Source organism: Rhinichthys klamathensis, unplaced genomic scaffold (genome assembly GCF_029890125.1).
Source record: "Rhinichthys klamathensis goyatoka isolate OS25496 unplaced genomic scaffold, OSU_Roscu_1.1 h1tg000180l_1, whole genome shotgun sequence".
Lineage (NCBI taxonomy): Eukaryota > Metazoa > Chordata > Actinopteri > Cypriniformes > Leuciscidae > Rhinichthys > Rhinichthys klamathensis.
This window is the reverse complement of record NW_026606708.1, coordinates 3,930,566-3,943,679: the sequence shown is the minus strand read 5'-3', so window position 1 is coordinate 3,943,679 and position 13,114 is coordinate 3,930,566. Positions and strand designations below refer to the sequence as shown.

Genomic DNA, 13,114 nt, shown 5'->3' with positions numbered 1-13,114 from the left:
CTGTCAACTGAGAAAAATGCCTTTTCAGCCTTTCATTTACATGAATTTGGAAGAACATCTATGGACGCATATGACTATAATGTGTCAGTTAACTGCTTCCAAGAAGGAGACACTTGAAGGCTTTAAAAGAAAACCCACTCGAGAGCTTCCAAACCACAGTGAAGCAATGAAAAAGAAAGTGTATTCTTCTCAGAACAACAGACACAGAAAACAGTATACTGTATAAACAGTATACGTGGTATAAAGAACCATTTAAAAAACGGCAAAAAAGAGGAACATATTCATAAGATATGTTCACATGTAACACTTACAAGGTCAAAAAAACAAATGATGCATCTTCCAGGATAAGAAAAATCTGCCAAACACAACAGCAAAAAAGGGCCAACATTAAAGAACATTCCGCAATTAAGACTACTTTTTAAATCTGTTTCAAGAATCTCTTCAATTATTTATAGGTGAGTCCCAACTATTTTCTTTAATTTGCACATTTAAGATTCTCCTCAAACAGAAGAAGCCTGTTCACCTTTTAGTGTCAGGAAAGACAGGAAAACAAGATCTGAAACGGTCATGATGGAGATTGTTTGCTTAGAACAGCACTGCAAGAAATAGTCCTAATTCAATTTTCTTTCAAGTGGAAACAAATCTAATTGGGGAAAGATAAGGCAAACTGACAGATTAAATATTGAAAGCATTTGAAAAAGGCAAATGCACACACATGCAAATAGTTTCTCATCACTAGCGTCAGAAAGCATAAAGTGCTGTTTATCAACTATTTATTACTAAGCTCTTGCTGTTGTCTCTAGCTCGGTTTGACTCCTTTGAGACTATGAGTTGAATATGTTATCTAGTGTCAATTTTCACTACATGCGCTTTCCCAGAAATAGGGCCAGTTCAGTCAAGCCTTCAAATACCTGCTGTGCTGCTGGGGTAATCGCATCAATGAAACATCCATCTACTGTACCGAACTAAAAAACTCATGGAGAACTGCCTAGAAGAAATCTGAGAATGATCTCATCTTTTAAAAACCACATTCATACTGACTGATCAAAGTCAACCTGAAACAAATCAGCAATGTGACGCATTTAGGTATATGACAGGTTATTCAATGAGAGAAAAAATGAGAGACTTAATTAGATATGAGAACAGAGTCTCACTTTAATTCCACCCAAAATGCCTCTGGTACAGAGTTTTGAGGAGTGTTTTTGACCAGAACATGGAGACTGAAGGTTTGGCCACGGTGTCACTTTTTCTTCCCCCAAATATATCATCAATTACTCATAAATCTGAATACATCAACTTGTTTATGAAATGTTAATGAAATTTATGAAATGTTTATGAAATTTATGGCATTGAATTGAGAAAATAATTCAGGTCCATTTTGATTTCATCTGGATAAACTTTGACTGAATCCACTATTCATATAGCAGAATTGAGCTGCTAACAGTGTGGACTGTGAACTATTGACTGAATGTGAAGCTCAGGGTTGCACTTACACTGCAGAGGGTCTTTCAGCATTGGGTGCAGGAGGGCTCTGGGGGTTCCATTGAAAAGACTCAACCTGAGAAAGACATGGTGGTTTAAAGTGAAAATAATAAATAAATAAGTCAAAATACTTGAAAATGTATAAATGTTGATTATGTTATGGATCGAATATACGTTTGGGGTCAGTATGATTTTTTTTTTTTTTTTTTTATAATAAATTAGAATTATTATAAAATAATTATTTTATTCAGCAAGGTTGTATTAAATTGGTCAAAATAATCAAATATTAAGCAGCACAAGTTTTCAACTGTCATAACAATAAGAAATGTTTCTTGACCACCAAAACAGAATTTTACAACTAATTTCAGAAATATTATGTGATAATGATAACTAGACTAATGATGAATGAAAATTCAGCTTTGCCATCATTTTAAAATACTTTTTTTTTTTTTTTTTTTTAATCAAATAAATAGAGCCTTGGTGCACATAAGAGATTTCTTTTAAAAACATAAAATAAATTAAATTAAATAAAAATAGTGTATAAAGCACTGACTTTTTCTAAAGAGTCCAAACATGTGAAAGGAGGGGAATGTGTTTGGTGGCATGAATTTAAATAAGACAAAAAAAAACTCAGAGGGGACCCTTCAAACTCATTTCAGAAGTCCAACACACTCCGGTGTTGTACAGAAATGTTTCATTTTTCAGTATGGCACTGAGAATATGAAATTACAGACTCATTAAAAGAGGCACACATTTCTTCTACTGAATAGTGGGAGAATTATTATAAAACCACTTTATTCACTCATTACAGGTTTCGGGATTTGCTGCATAGTCAATGAGATTGTGTTTTGCAGTCTAAAGGAATTAAAAGGAGTGTCATTTTTCTGATTTTTGGAAATGCTCTGAGATGTTGACCGTTACCTGCCCTCTCCCTGAGAGATGCTGGAGTCTGCACGGCCTGTGAAGAGCTGGAGGAGTCCAAACCCTGACCCCACTGCATCCTGGGAACCGTCTGCCCTGGTACACACCAACTCCACCACTGCCACCACAGTGTTCAAACACAGGGAAGTGTGGAAGTAAACCACCTAGAAAAAAAAAAACAGACAAGATTTTATGTTGTTTGCTCATGCAAAATTAAATTCAAATTTATTTGTATTGCACTTTTCACAATACACATTGTTTCAAGGAAAATAATCATGTTAACGTTTATAATAACTTAATATCTTCATGCCTTATTTATTCTCCTCATGCCGCATTTAGCAGATTAGAGGTGGGTGATACATTTTGTGATGATACAAGCATTACACAAGATATGTTATGTTTCAGTAAGTTGTCCTGTATCTTTCAGATGTTCATTCATGTGTATAAGACACGGGACAAATACGTGTACCGTTACACTCATAATTATTATTTAATCAAATGTCAAGGAAGAAAAATTTGTTTTGTGACATAAGGTAAAGTGAGGTCAACCTCAACACTGGGCCAAGGCAGCAGGGCCGGGGGGCGTTTGGTGCGCCATGAGAGTACCGCGGTACGTACCGTGTGTGGTGTATCACGTTTTTTCAGTTCGGTTTGAATATTGTTACACCCCTAGCGTTTACTGTAAAATAAAATGCAACCACAATATTAAACAGCACAAATGTTTTGAATATTGATAATACGTAATAAGAAATGTTTCTTGAGCAGCAAATCAGCATAATAGAATGATTTCTGAAGGATCATGTGACTGACTCCTGGAGTAAGAGTGACTCCTGGAGTAAGACACTGGAGTAATGATGCTGAAAATTCAGATTTGCCATCACAGGAATAAATTACATTTCAAAATACAAAACATCTATTTTAAATTGTAATAATATTTTACAATATTATTGTTTTTACTGTGTTTTTGATCAAATAAATGCAGACTTGGTGAGCAGAAGAGACTTCTTTTAAAAATATAAAAGAGAGTGTGTGTGTGTGTGTGTGTGTGTGTGTGTGTGTGTGTGTGTGTGTGTGTGTGTGTGTGTGTGTGTGTGTGTGTGTGTGTGTGTGTGTGTGTGTGTGTGTGTGTGTGTGTGTTTGAATGCAGATGGGGACTCGTGTCACTGTGGGGACAATAAGGAGGAGGTGAGGAAACAAGCTTATAAATCATGCAGAATGAGTTTTTTTTTTTTATCTAAAAATGCAGAAAGTTTTCTGAGATGGGTAGGTTTAGGGGTAGGGTTATTGTAAAGGGATAGAATATACAGTTTGTACAGTATAAAAACCATTACGCCTATGGAGAGGACCCACAAAGATGAGGGATGAGGGATGTACAAACACTGAGGGATGAGTTATCACCCATCAAAGTGTATTCCTAAATACGTAAGGATAGGGGTTAATAATAAAAACCCCAAACCTTACATACAAGCAATAATAATAGTGCTACAAGCTTTAGCAAACACCGCTAACAAAACAGTAAACAAAGGAATCTGAGCTGAGAGGGTGAGAAAGCAGATAGAGAAACACAAGGTTAGGGAACATGAAAAATTGAGGAGAAAAGTGAGAAATTTGTTTAGGAGGATATTAAACCTGTAACATAACTTTATGAGTGGAAAGTGAAACCCAGAGGTTTGCTGAGAAAATAACCTAAAGAGGAGGTCTAGACATAATGATTTGTTTTAAAAAAGAGCACACAGAGTCTTGGACTGGCATCCTGTGGTTCTTGGAAGAATCTCACTAGGGATGTATGAGAAAACGCAGGCCATCACCTACTATTTCCATCAGCCTCAAACTGTCTTCTGCAGAAAATAAAAATGTATCTCTCACACACTCACAAATTCTCTCACAGACTGCAAGTTCAATGTTTAGCCCAAGGAAATATTCAATTCCCAGAATAACAATGTTTTCTCACTTTAGCTTTGAAGCCAAATGAGAGATGGGGCGCCCATTAAAGTCTAGCAACCACTCAACCAGTTTAACAATTACAAGAAACACCTACTTACACCACACCAATCAATAGCAGGAGCAGCTCTGATTATGCAGAAGGGGCTTTTAGGGGGGGGGGAATAAAACAATCTACACAAACATCAAAGCAAAGAATTCTGAGAAATCGGCAGAAGAGCAGAGCACAATCAATACTAGCCTCCTGCACACGCAGCACAGCGAGTCATATTTACTTAGGTCATTTGTATGCATAATCCGAACAAGATCTCACATTTGAAAACCAATAAGATGACCCTGTCCTTGTCCATGTAACTGCAAATACAAAACAGGCTGCAATATGTCCACAGCATAATCACTAGAGATACTTGAATATTCAGATCATTAATCTTTAATGGAGCCTATAGTTTTTCTGCATGGCAAACTCATGTTCCTGAAATACCAACAAAGATTTAAATGCATCCATTTACAAGTGATTTAATAGCATGCAGAAGTGCTCTGGCTGATTTTTCGGACTACGTGGGTCGATGGTGCTTGATTCTTAAAATCAGACCACAAGAGCTCCTGCTAAGTTTGGGTTGTGTGGGTTGAAAGGGTTTAAACTTGAGGTTAGTTGAAATGCAGAGCAGAGGTTGTGCCATTGATTGAATTTACACTACTTACAGGCAGTAAAGTAGCATAGAATAAAGTATAGGTTCACACAGATCAGAATTCCAACGAAAACAGCGACATATGATACAACCATGAAAGAAGTGCTTACAGAGTGGGTTGATTAGAGACCCAAGCATTGATCATTTTATAATTTTATCCTTGAAAGTGTTTTATTAATCTACTCATTAATTTAAAAAAAACCTATCACTAAATATTTTGGGAATTTAGAAAAAAAAATTGATCAAATACTAACTTGAAGAAAATTAAAAAACCAATAAGATAATGGTCTATCAGAATAAAAACCTCCTTTAAGGCATTCCAGCGCAAATACAAATTTATTTATTACAAATTTATTATGTCAACAAAAGACTATTTGTCAAAAAATATTAGATATAATTTTAAGCTATAGCTAGCGCCTAGTAGTCTAATGTAGCCAGATCTTCAGACTGACGGCAGAAGTACTGGACTCCATAGCAGCTTTCATTGGCTAAGGACCTCCCAAGAGGACGTCTTACCGGCATGAAAAGCAACCAATCACAGTTTGTTTTGTTTAGCGTAATGTTTAGGGGCGTGAAAATGTAAAGTCGATTTCCCTACAAAACAGTGTGCAATTCATTCAAGAACGTCATGCAAGTTTACTGCAACAATGGTGCTGTGAACTTCACATGTTTTTGAAAATCCAGCGTTTACGTAGTTGATCCTGATGTGCTCATTGTCACAGCTGTCATGGCTTTCTTCTTCCATGATGGGGTTTGGCGTCACAACGGCTTTGATTCCAAGTGGACAGTTAAAAAACACAAAACACACGTCTTCAGGAAATCCTGGAGAATTTAACAAATCAGATGATGACTTCGAAACTCCCGAAATGTTTTCAATTTTGTGCACCATATGCATCAGACTTTAAGCCAACGGTCCATGGGCGTGACGTCTGGGGCTGAGACTAATCGCCTAGTAATAAATGTATTATTTAAACCTTTCCATTTTTGCAACAGCAGGTCACTTCAGGTCAACCACTGTTTTTCAGCATGAAACGAGGGTCGTGTAAAATTTTAAACAAAGCTAACTTTTCAAAAATGTCTCCTTTCATCACTTTACCTGTCTTCTGCTCATAACCTGTGTGACATGCTCTTGTTTTGGTCTTACTCTGAACTTCAAATGAACCGCAGTGAGCAGAATAAACATTTTAATATGAATTTGTACTCCAAGTGTTTTCTCTCTAGTGGAAATAATGATTTGCATTGTATGGTTGAGATGATTCCCTCAGCTCACCAGTGCGGCTGGTTACGTCAGAGCTCTGAATACATATTTCCAATTTAAAAGGCAGGGTCTCCTCTCTTTTACTCATCCTTTCAGACTGCTTTAGATACAGATAAGAGAATAGCATCAATGATACATCACAATGTCTTTTAAATCCATTTTTCTGCAATGCACACCATCATGCGAGACCAAATATAGCTTTAGAATATTCTCGACACATAGTGGACTGTTGATTAAGTTTTGAAGAATAGTTTCTTTGTTTCTCCTAAATGCACATGAGATATGATTCATTCTGCCTTTAGTTCTGAAATAAATGTTCTCATTTTTAAAGAGCCGATACAAGTGTCTAGATCACAGCAGAGTCACAGATAGGAATGCACAGATATTAAAAATCAGGCCAATACTAATAATTATACAGATCATTATTTTCTTGTTTTGGCCAAGAATGAATAAACGGCCAATTTTTTAATTATATAGTATTTTCTCTAAATAAAAAAAAAAAATGAACCTATAACTAATAAATTCTACAAGTGATGTATGCATCATAACATTATAATGTACAGTATAAAAATAAAATTCAGATATTCATTTTGAGACCTAAAACTTACATTCAACTGCATTATTAAATTATACATATTTTGATTACCTTAGACTATGATCATGCACAATAACTACCCAATATCTAAAAATTCCTGCCAAGAAATCTCATGTTATCATATTCAAATGGTGAGTCACAGGCCTGAATTTTTGAGCACGTCCAATTTTCTGAACCCCTGACTCTCATTAGCAGCTAATAATCTGTACACTGTGAATCCATTCGATTGTGAGGCGAGAACATTAGCTAAAAGACAGGACAGAATGGCATTTCAAAAACACACACTCATGACACAATCAAGACTCCTAATTCTTTGCCAACTCCATAAACCCTCATAAAAATAAATGGTCTTCAGAAATTCAGGAGGAGATGCTTTGATTATCAACACACAGATCTCCCCTCTCCCGCTCTTCACAAGCCAATCAGAGTACGGCCTCTGATCCAGTCTGCCAGAAATAGTATGCACTAGTTCAGACGCCTCCAAAAACACAGTCAACAAATCATTAGTCAAGATGAGAGTTGTGAAATATCCCTGTAAAATTCACAAGGGCACCAAGTCCTAGTAAAGTAGCATTATACTGTGATCCAGTGCAGGCTGGGGGCAGGTTTGAGATTGCCATGCATAGCGAGAGGGATTATTGCGAGGCTGTTTTGTTGTTATGGGCACATTAACTAAAAAGGGACCTTCTTAAGTATCGAGTTCAAGACTGTGAAAATGTTGCATTACAACTGTGTAAGTCGCCTAGCATATAAGTGAGTGAAAGAGAGAATATAAAATGTATAAGCAAGCAGCAGAAAGCAGATAACAAACAGAGACTCTAGAGACTAACCTTGTGAAAGTGAATCAGAGCGCAGGGCTCTTGCCGAGGGGCTCATGCTGTCTGCAGCTGCAGTCCAGCAGATGAAAACCAAGGCAAGACTCTTTATGTCTGTACAATACGGTATATCACTGCTGACAGGGGGGGGGGGAATACCAGGTACTAGGGCTACCAAGGTTAATATGTTAACTCCTGAGATTAATTAATTATATACTGTGTATATATATATATATATATATATATATATATATATATATATATATTATATATATATATATGTGTGTGTGTGTGTGTGTGTGACCCTGGACAACAAAACCAGTCACATGGGTCAATTTTTTTACATTGAGATTCATACATCACCTGAATGCCGAATAAATAAGCTTTCCATTGATGTATGGTTTGTTAGGATAGGACAATATATGGCCGATATACAACTATTTGAAAATCTGGAATCTGAGGGTGCAAAAAAATTGTAACATTGAGAAAATCGCCTTTAAAGGGGTGATATAATGGTACATGCACTTTTACAAGTTGATTGTACTGAAATATGTGTTGGCAGTGTCTGTACACAACCATCATATAATGATAAAAATCCATCCAGTGGTTTTGTTTTAATCTCCTTATATGTTTTCCCCTGCCTCAAATCGAGCCGTTCGACCGTGTGACGTCACAGGCTCGGACGCCCCTCCCGCGATTGTTGATTGACAGCAGCGATTCAACACAGCCCTCGCTCGTCCTGTCAATCATAGTCCGCGCGGATCGGCGCGGTCATTGTTGATATGCTGGAGCACTGTCTATGAGCAGAATGGTGTCTAAGCGATTGTGGTGTTCTGTTCTTGGGTGTAATAACGAACACAGCAGTCATTTTAATGTTCCTAAATCCGAACCGCTGAAGACGAAGTGGCTGAGTTTGTTTTCGAAGGGAATATTCCCCACGAGCAACATCAATGCTCTCATGTTTGCGCGAATCATTTCTCAGTGGACTGCTTTATAAAGGAGGGTCAGTATAAAGCTGGTTTTGCTAAGAAGCTGCACCTGACTAAAGGATCGGAACCTATTCGTGTTCCTGCTGAACCTTCAGAAGAACTAAAGTGAGTGTAACGTTTTATTAATCTTTATATTAATATTTATATTAACCTTTGCAAATCGCTAGCTGCACGCTTCACGATGAATGCGTCGGTTTACACTCAGGGTACATTACAGCATGTTTTCTATGTACAATGTTCTCAATATAATTCACAATGCCACGTTTATAATGAACAACGAGTTATGGTTATTGTGTTATTGTGTTACAAACGGTGTATGCGCAGAACAGAAAGGCGGGGTGAGCAAAACTCATTATCATTTAAAGTCATATGCACTGAAACGGCGTGCTGAAAACAGAGCTGTTTTTGACCAGGTAAAATAAGTGTTTTCTTACAATACTAATGAGAATTTTTAACTAAAGTATATTACAAACTTTTAATTTAGACCCTAAAGAATCATATTAGCTTGTACAAAAATGGCATTATATGACCCCTTTAAAGTTGTCCATTTATGTTCTCGATTATGCTGCATTCACTCACAAAAATGTTTTATATATTGACGGTAGGAAATTTACAAAATATATTCATGGAACATGATCTTTACTTAACATCCTAATGATTTTTGGCATAAAAAATAAATCGATAATTTTGACAAATACAATGTATTGTTGGCTATTGCCACAAATATATCTGTAAGACTTGTGACTGGTTTTGTGATCCAGGGTCCCATATATAACAAAAATCAAACGCTAGTAAAGAAATGTATACATTTCACATAAAACCATTTAAAACAATATAGAATTTATAAATCTATAAAATAACACAACCACAGATTTTTTTTTTTTTTTTACTCAGAGAGAGAATGCATTAAACTGATCAAAGTGACAGTAAAGACTTTTACATAGTTACAAAACAATTCTGTTTTTTTTTTTTATTATTATTCTATTCATTAAAGAATCCTCAAAAATGTATGGTTTCAACAAAAATAATAAGCAGAACAACTGGTTTTCAACATTCATTGTAATAAGAAGCAGCAAATCAGCATATTAGAATGATTTCTGAAGGATCATGTGACTGAAGACTGGAGTAATGATGCTGAAAATTCAGCTTTGCTATCACAGGAATAATTTATATTTTAAAATGTATTAAAGTGCCCCTATATTATGCTTTTTCAGATATTACCTTTCATGCAGTGTGTAATATAACTGCTTGTGAATGTAAAAGGTCTGCAAAGTTTTAAAGATCAAAGTTATTGTCTCCCAAAAAATGGAACCGATTTCGAACTGCTGAAACGAGTTATCAGTAATTCCAGTCTCTCATCCGTAATACATGTCGAGGAAGACGCTGTTTTCTGCGCTGCAAAAGAAAATTCTCTTAGTAAACTCTTTCAAAGGATGAGGATGTAAAGAGTCAGTGGTAAGAGTCAGTGCTCTCGGAAAGGAGGGGTTTAGGGAGACTGAATCTTCGGACGAGTCGTTTGAGAATCTTTGAAAAATGGTGATGGTGATGTGCAATGTATATTATGAGAAAATGAAAGTGTTTTTTGACCTTTGATGCATGTAAACCTGTTGTAGGAGACCTTCAAAAAAATGAGTCAACTTTAAAATAGCTAAATAGCGGCACTTTAAAAGAGAAAACATTTTCTTTAATTTAAATAATAGCCTATATCAAATTTTTACTGTATTTCTGATCAAACAACATGTCTCCGGGTTCCAAGACTGACATTAAAAGTGACCACTTTTCCAGTCGAAGCGACTAAATTATGACAACTTTTGTGACTAAATTATGACAAAATTGCTCCACAGTGCTGCAGTTTTCTGTTGCGTAAATGGCAAACACTCCAAAAGCGGGATGAAACAGCGCTACCCAACTGAACCGTGCAGTGCAGACCAATTATCTGCTGGCCCAACGGACAGCACTGTGCAAACCGGTTTCGACTATAGAAACCAGGCCAATATACAAAGCTGCACAAACCAGAGGGAAAGCACAGCATGAGTCGTGCGACCCATTTAAATTGGAGACAAAATTTCTCTGTTACAAACCCATAGGGAAGCACAAATGGCGGAAAGCTTAAACAAGTCGAAATCAAACAGCCCTGACATTCTAAACAGCAATGAAGAGGAAAGCAAGTACTGTACTTCAATAAACGCAAGTCTTATGAAAGAAAAACATTATCTGTTAGTCACAAATTTGTAAATATTACACAGCAGTTTAGGTCAATTGATTGGCTGGTTCTGCAGGTATCGGAGCTCATGGACAGTGATACTGCAGACATTTGTCAGGTAAAACAAAAATTAAAGCCAAAACAGACACTGCTATATTGACTTAAGTTGACAAAATGTCTGAGCAATGCTACATTTAAAGGGTTAGTTCACCCAAAAATCATTTTTGGGTGAACTAACCCTTTAACGAAACCCCTGTGTGAGTTGTTAGAGATGCTGGAATCTCAAACTGTACTCTACCGCAAGTGATTTAGGTTCAATATTGCTGCATGGTGTTCACTGTTGCAAATGTATTTTGGTAAAAATCATATGTGGTACAGTGAAAGCAATAGGATTCAGTAATTTGACTGTTCCCGTCCTACGGCAAATGAAAGAAAACCTTGCTTGTTAGTGGCAGCTATCGATGGACACTCCAGCACTACAGCAGATTTGGCTTTTGATGTCTTTGAAAGAGATTTTATGTGATTTAAGATTGAAGTTGAACGTTTTTACTCACTTTATCTCACTTTTTTAAAAGCTCAACTCAAGACATACTTTTGATAGCATTTGGCTGATTTTTTATTTATTTTAATTTATTTTTAATTTATTTTTTATTTATTTTATAATTATTTTTTATTAATGAATTAATGAATTTATTTATTTATTCATGGTGCTATGTTCTGCTTATTTTGTGTGCAACGATTTAAGAAACTGTTTTTAAAGGCGCTCTATAGAATAAAGATGATGATGATTATTATTATTATTATATGCATTTCAATGTTAATTTCAACTTGTGAACAATATTATGTACTACCATTCAAAATGTTGGATTTTTAACACTTTTACTCAAGAAGGACGCATTAAAGTGATCAAAAGTAACAGTAAAGATATTTATAATGTTACAAAAGAGTTGTAAACAAAATGTTACTCTTGAGCACAAAATCAAAAAATTATTATGATTTCTGAAGGATCATGTGACTCTGAAGACTGAAAAAAAAATCAGCTTTGCCATTACAGAAATAAGTTATCAACATAAGTTAATAAGTTTTAAATATTAAAATAGAAACCGTTATTGTTAATTGTGATATTTTACAATATAAACTTATAATACTGTTTTTACTGTATTTTGAAAAAAAGAGTAAAGGGATAATATCCCTTTAAGTATAGATTCAATAGACTAATAAGTAACTTGCCACTTTTTTAAAAAAAATAGCTTGACTGCATCATTTATTTACAGTAAACTATGTGTAGCTTGCCAGGCTACAGTTACAAAGTATCTTCAACACTACAATTCATGGACTTCTGTTAATAACAAATGTGAATCATCTTTCAAATGGCACCAGCGGAGCATTATTTGGCCATGTTTGATCATAACAACAAATCAGCCTTCTTCTTTGTGCTCTGTGGTATTGGACATTTACGCAAAGAATAAGAAGTCTTAGAAGCCAGCCATCAATACACAATGCCTCAATAGACCACGAGTGTCCCAAACAGACAGAAGGTGTCGCAAATCAATACAAACAACTCAATTAAGTTGAGCAGGATGTGCAAAAGGGAGGAACAGGGAGCAGTTTATTCCATTTAAGGGACATCTGTACCCCACAGGTAAACTTCACTGACCTCGCCGATCAATACCGTAGTCCTGGCGGGATAAACTGGGTTAACTTCCTCTGATCACCCACCACTTCCCTCGCTCACAGTTACACGTGTGGAAATTACACAGTGCGGTGCCTATAGAGCCGCAGCAGAGAGACGGCCTAGCCATTTTACAGTGGATTAATATGATTAATGCGTTATAGAAAGAATTGATTTATTAAAAAAGTCCAGCATAATGAGTGGAGAATGGTTCCTTTTGAAGCATTAAAGGCTTATTAGGGTGATGCACAGAGACCTTTAAGATGTAAAGAGGAGCTGAGAATACATCAGAACATGGATGCTGAAATTGTACATTTTATACGCTGATCCTTAAAATGGTTAAATGAAACAAACAATCCGAATCAATAAAATGCATCTGACTTTGAACTCGTCGTCGCCCACTCTAGTCTCTCATTATTCTAAAATGCAACACCACTGAAAATACAATAAATCAGTATGCTGCAAACATATGAAAGTTTTGAATGTTTTTTGTATGGTGGCGAGCGTGAGTATGCGTGTGCGTGTGCGTGTCTGCATGTAGAGTGATTT

General features: G+C 36.0%; 1 protein-coding gene across 1 annotated transcript in view; it reads right to left on the bottom strand.

Annotated features, from left to right (window-relative positions):
• Window positions 1-13,114, bottom strand: part of LOC130094700 (nephrocystin-4-like) — a 187,966-nt gene that overhangs the window by 147,370 nt on the left and 27,482 nt on the right. The window contains exons 3-4 of the mRNA XM_056261122.1: window positions 2,404-2,567; window positions 1,494-1,558 (exon numbers count right to left, since the gene is read on the bottom strand). Coding sequence (XP_056117097.1) covers window positions 1,494-1,558; window positions 2,404-2,567 — 229 coding nt within the window. The remainder of the gene's footprint in view (window positions 1-1,493; window positions 1,559-2,403; window positions 2,568-13,114) is intronic.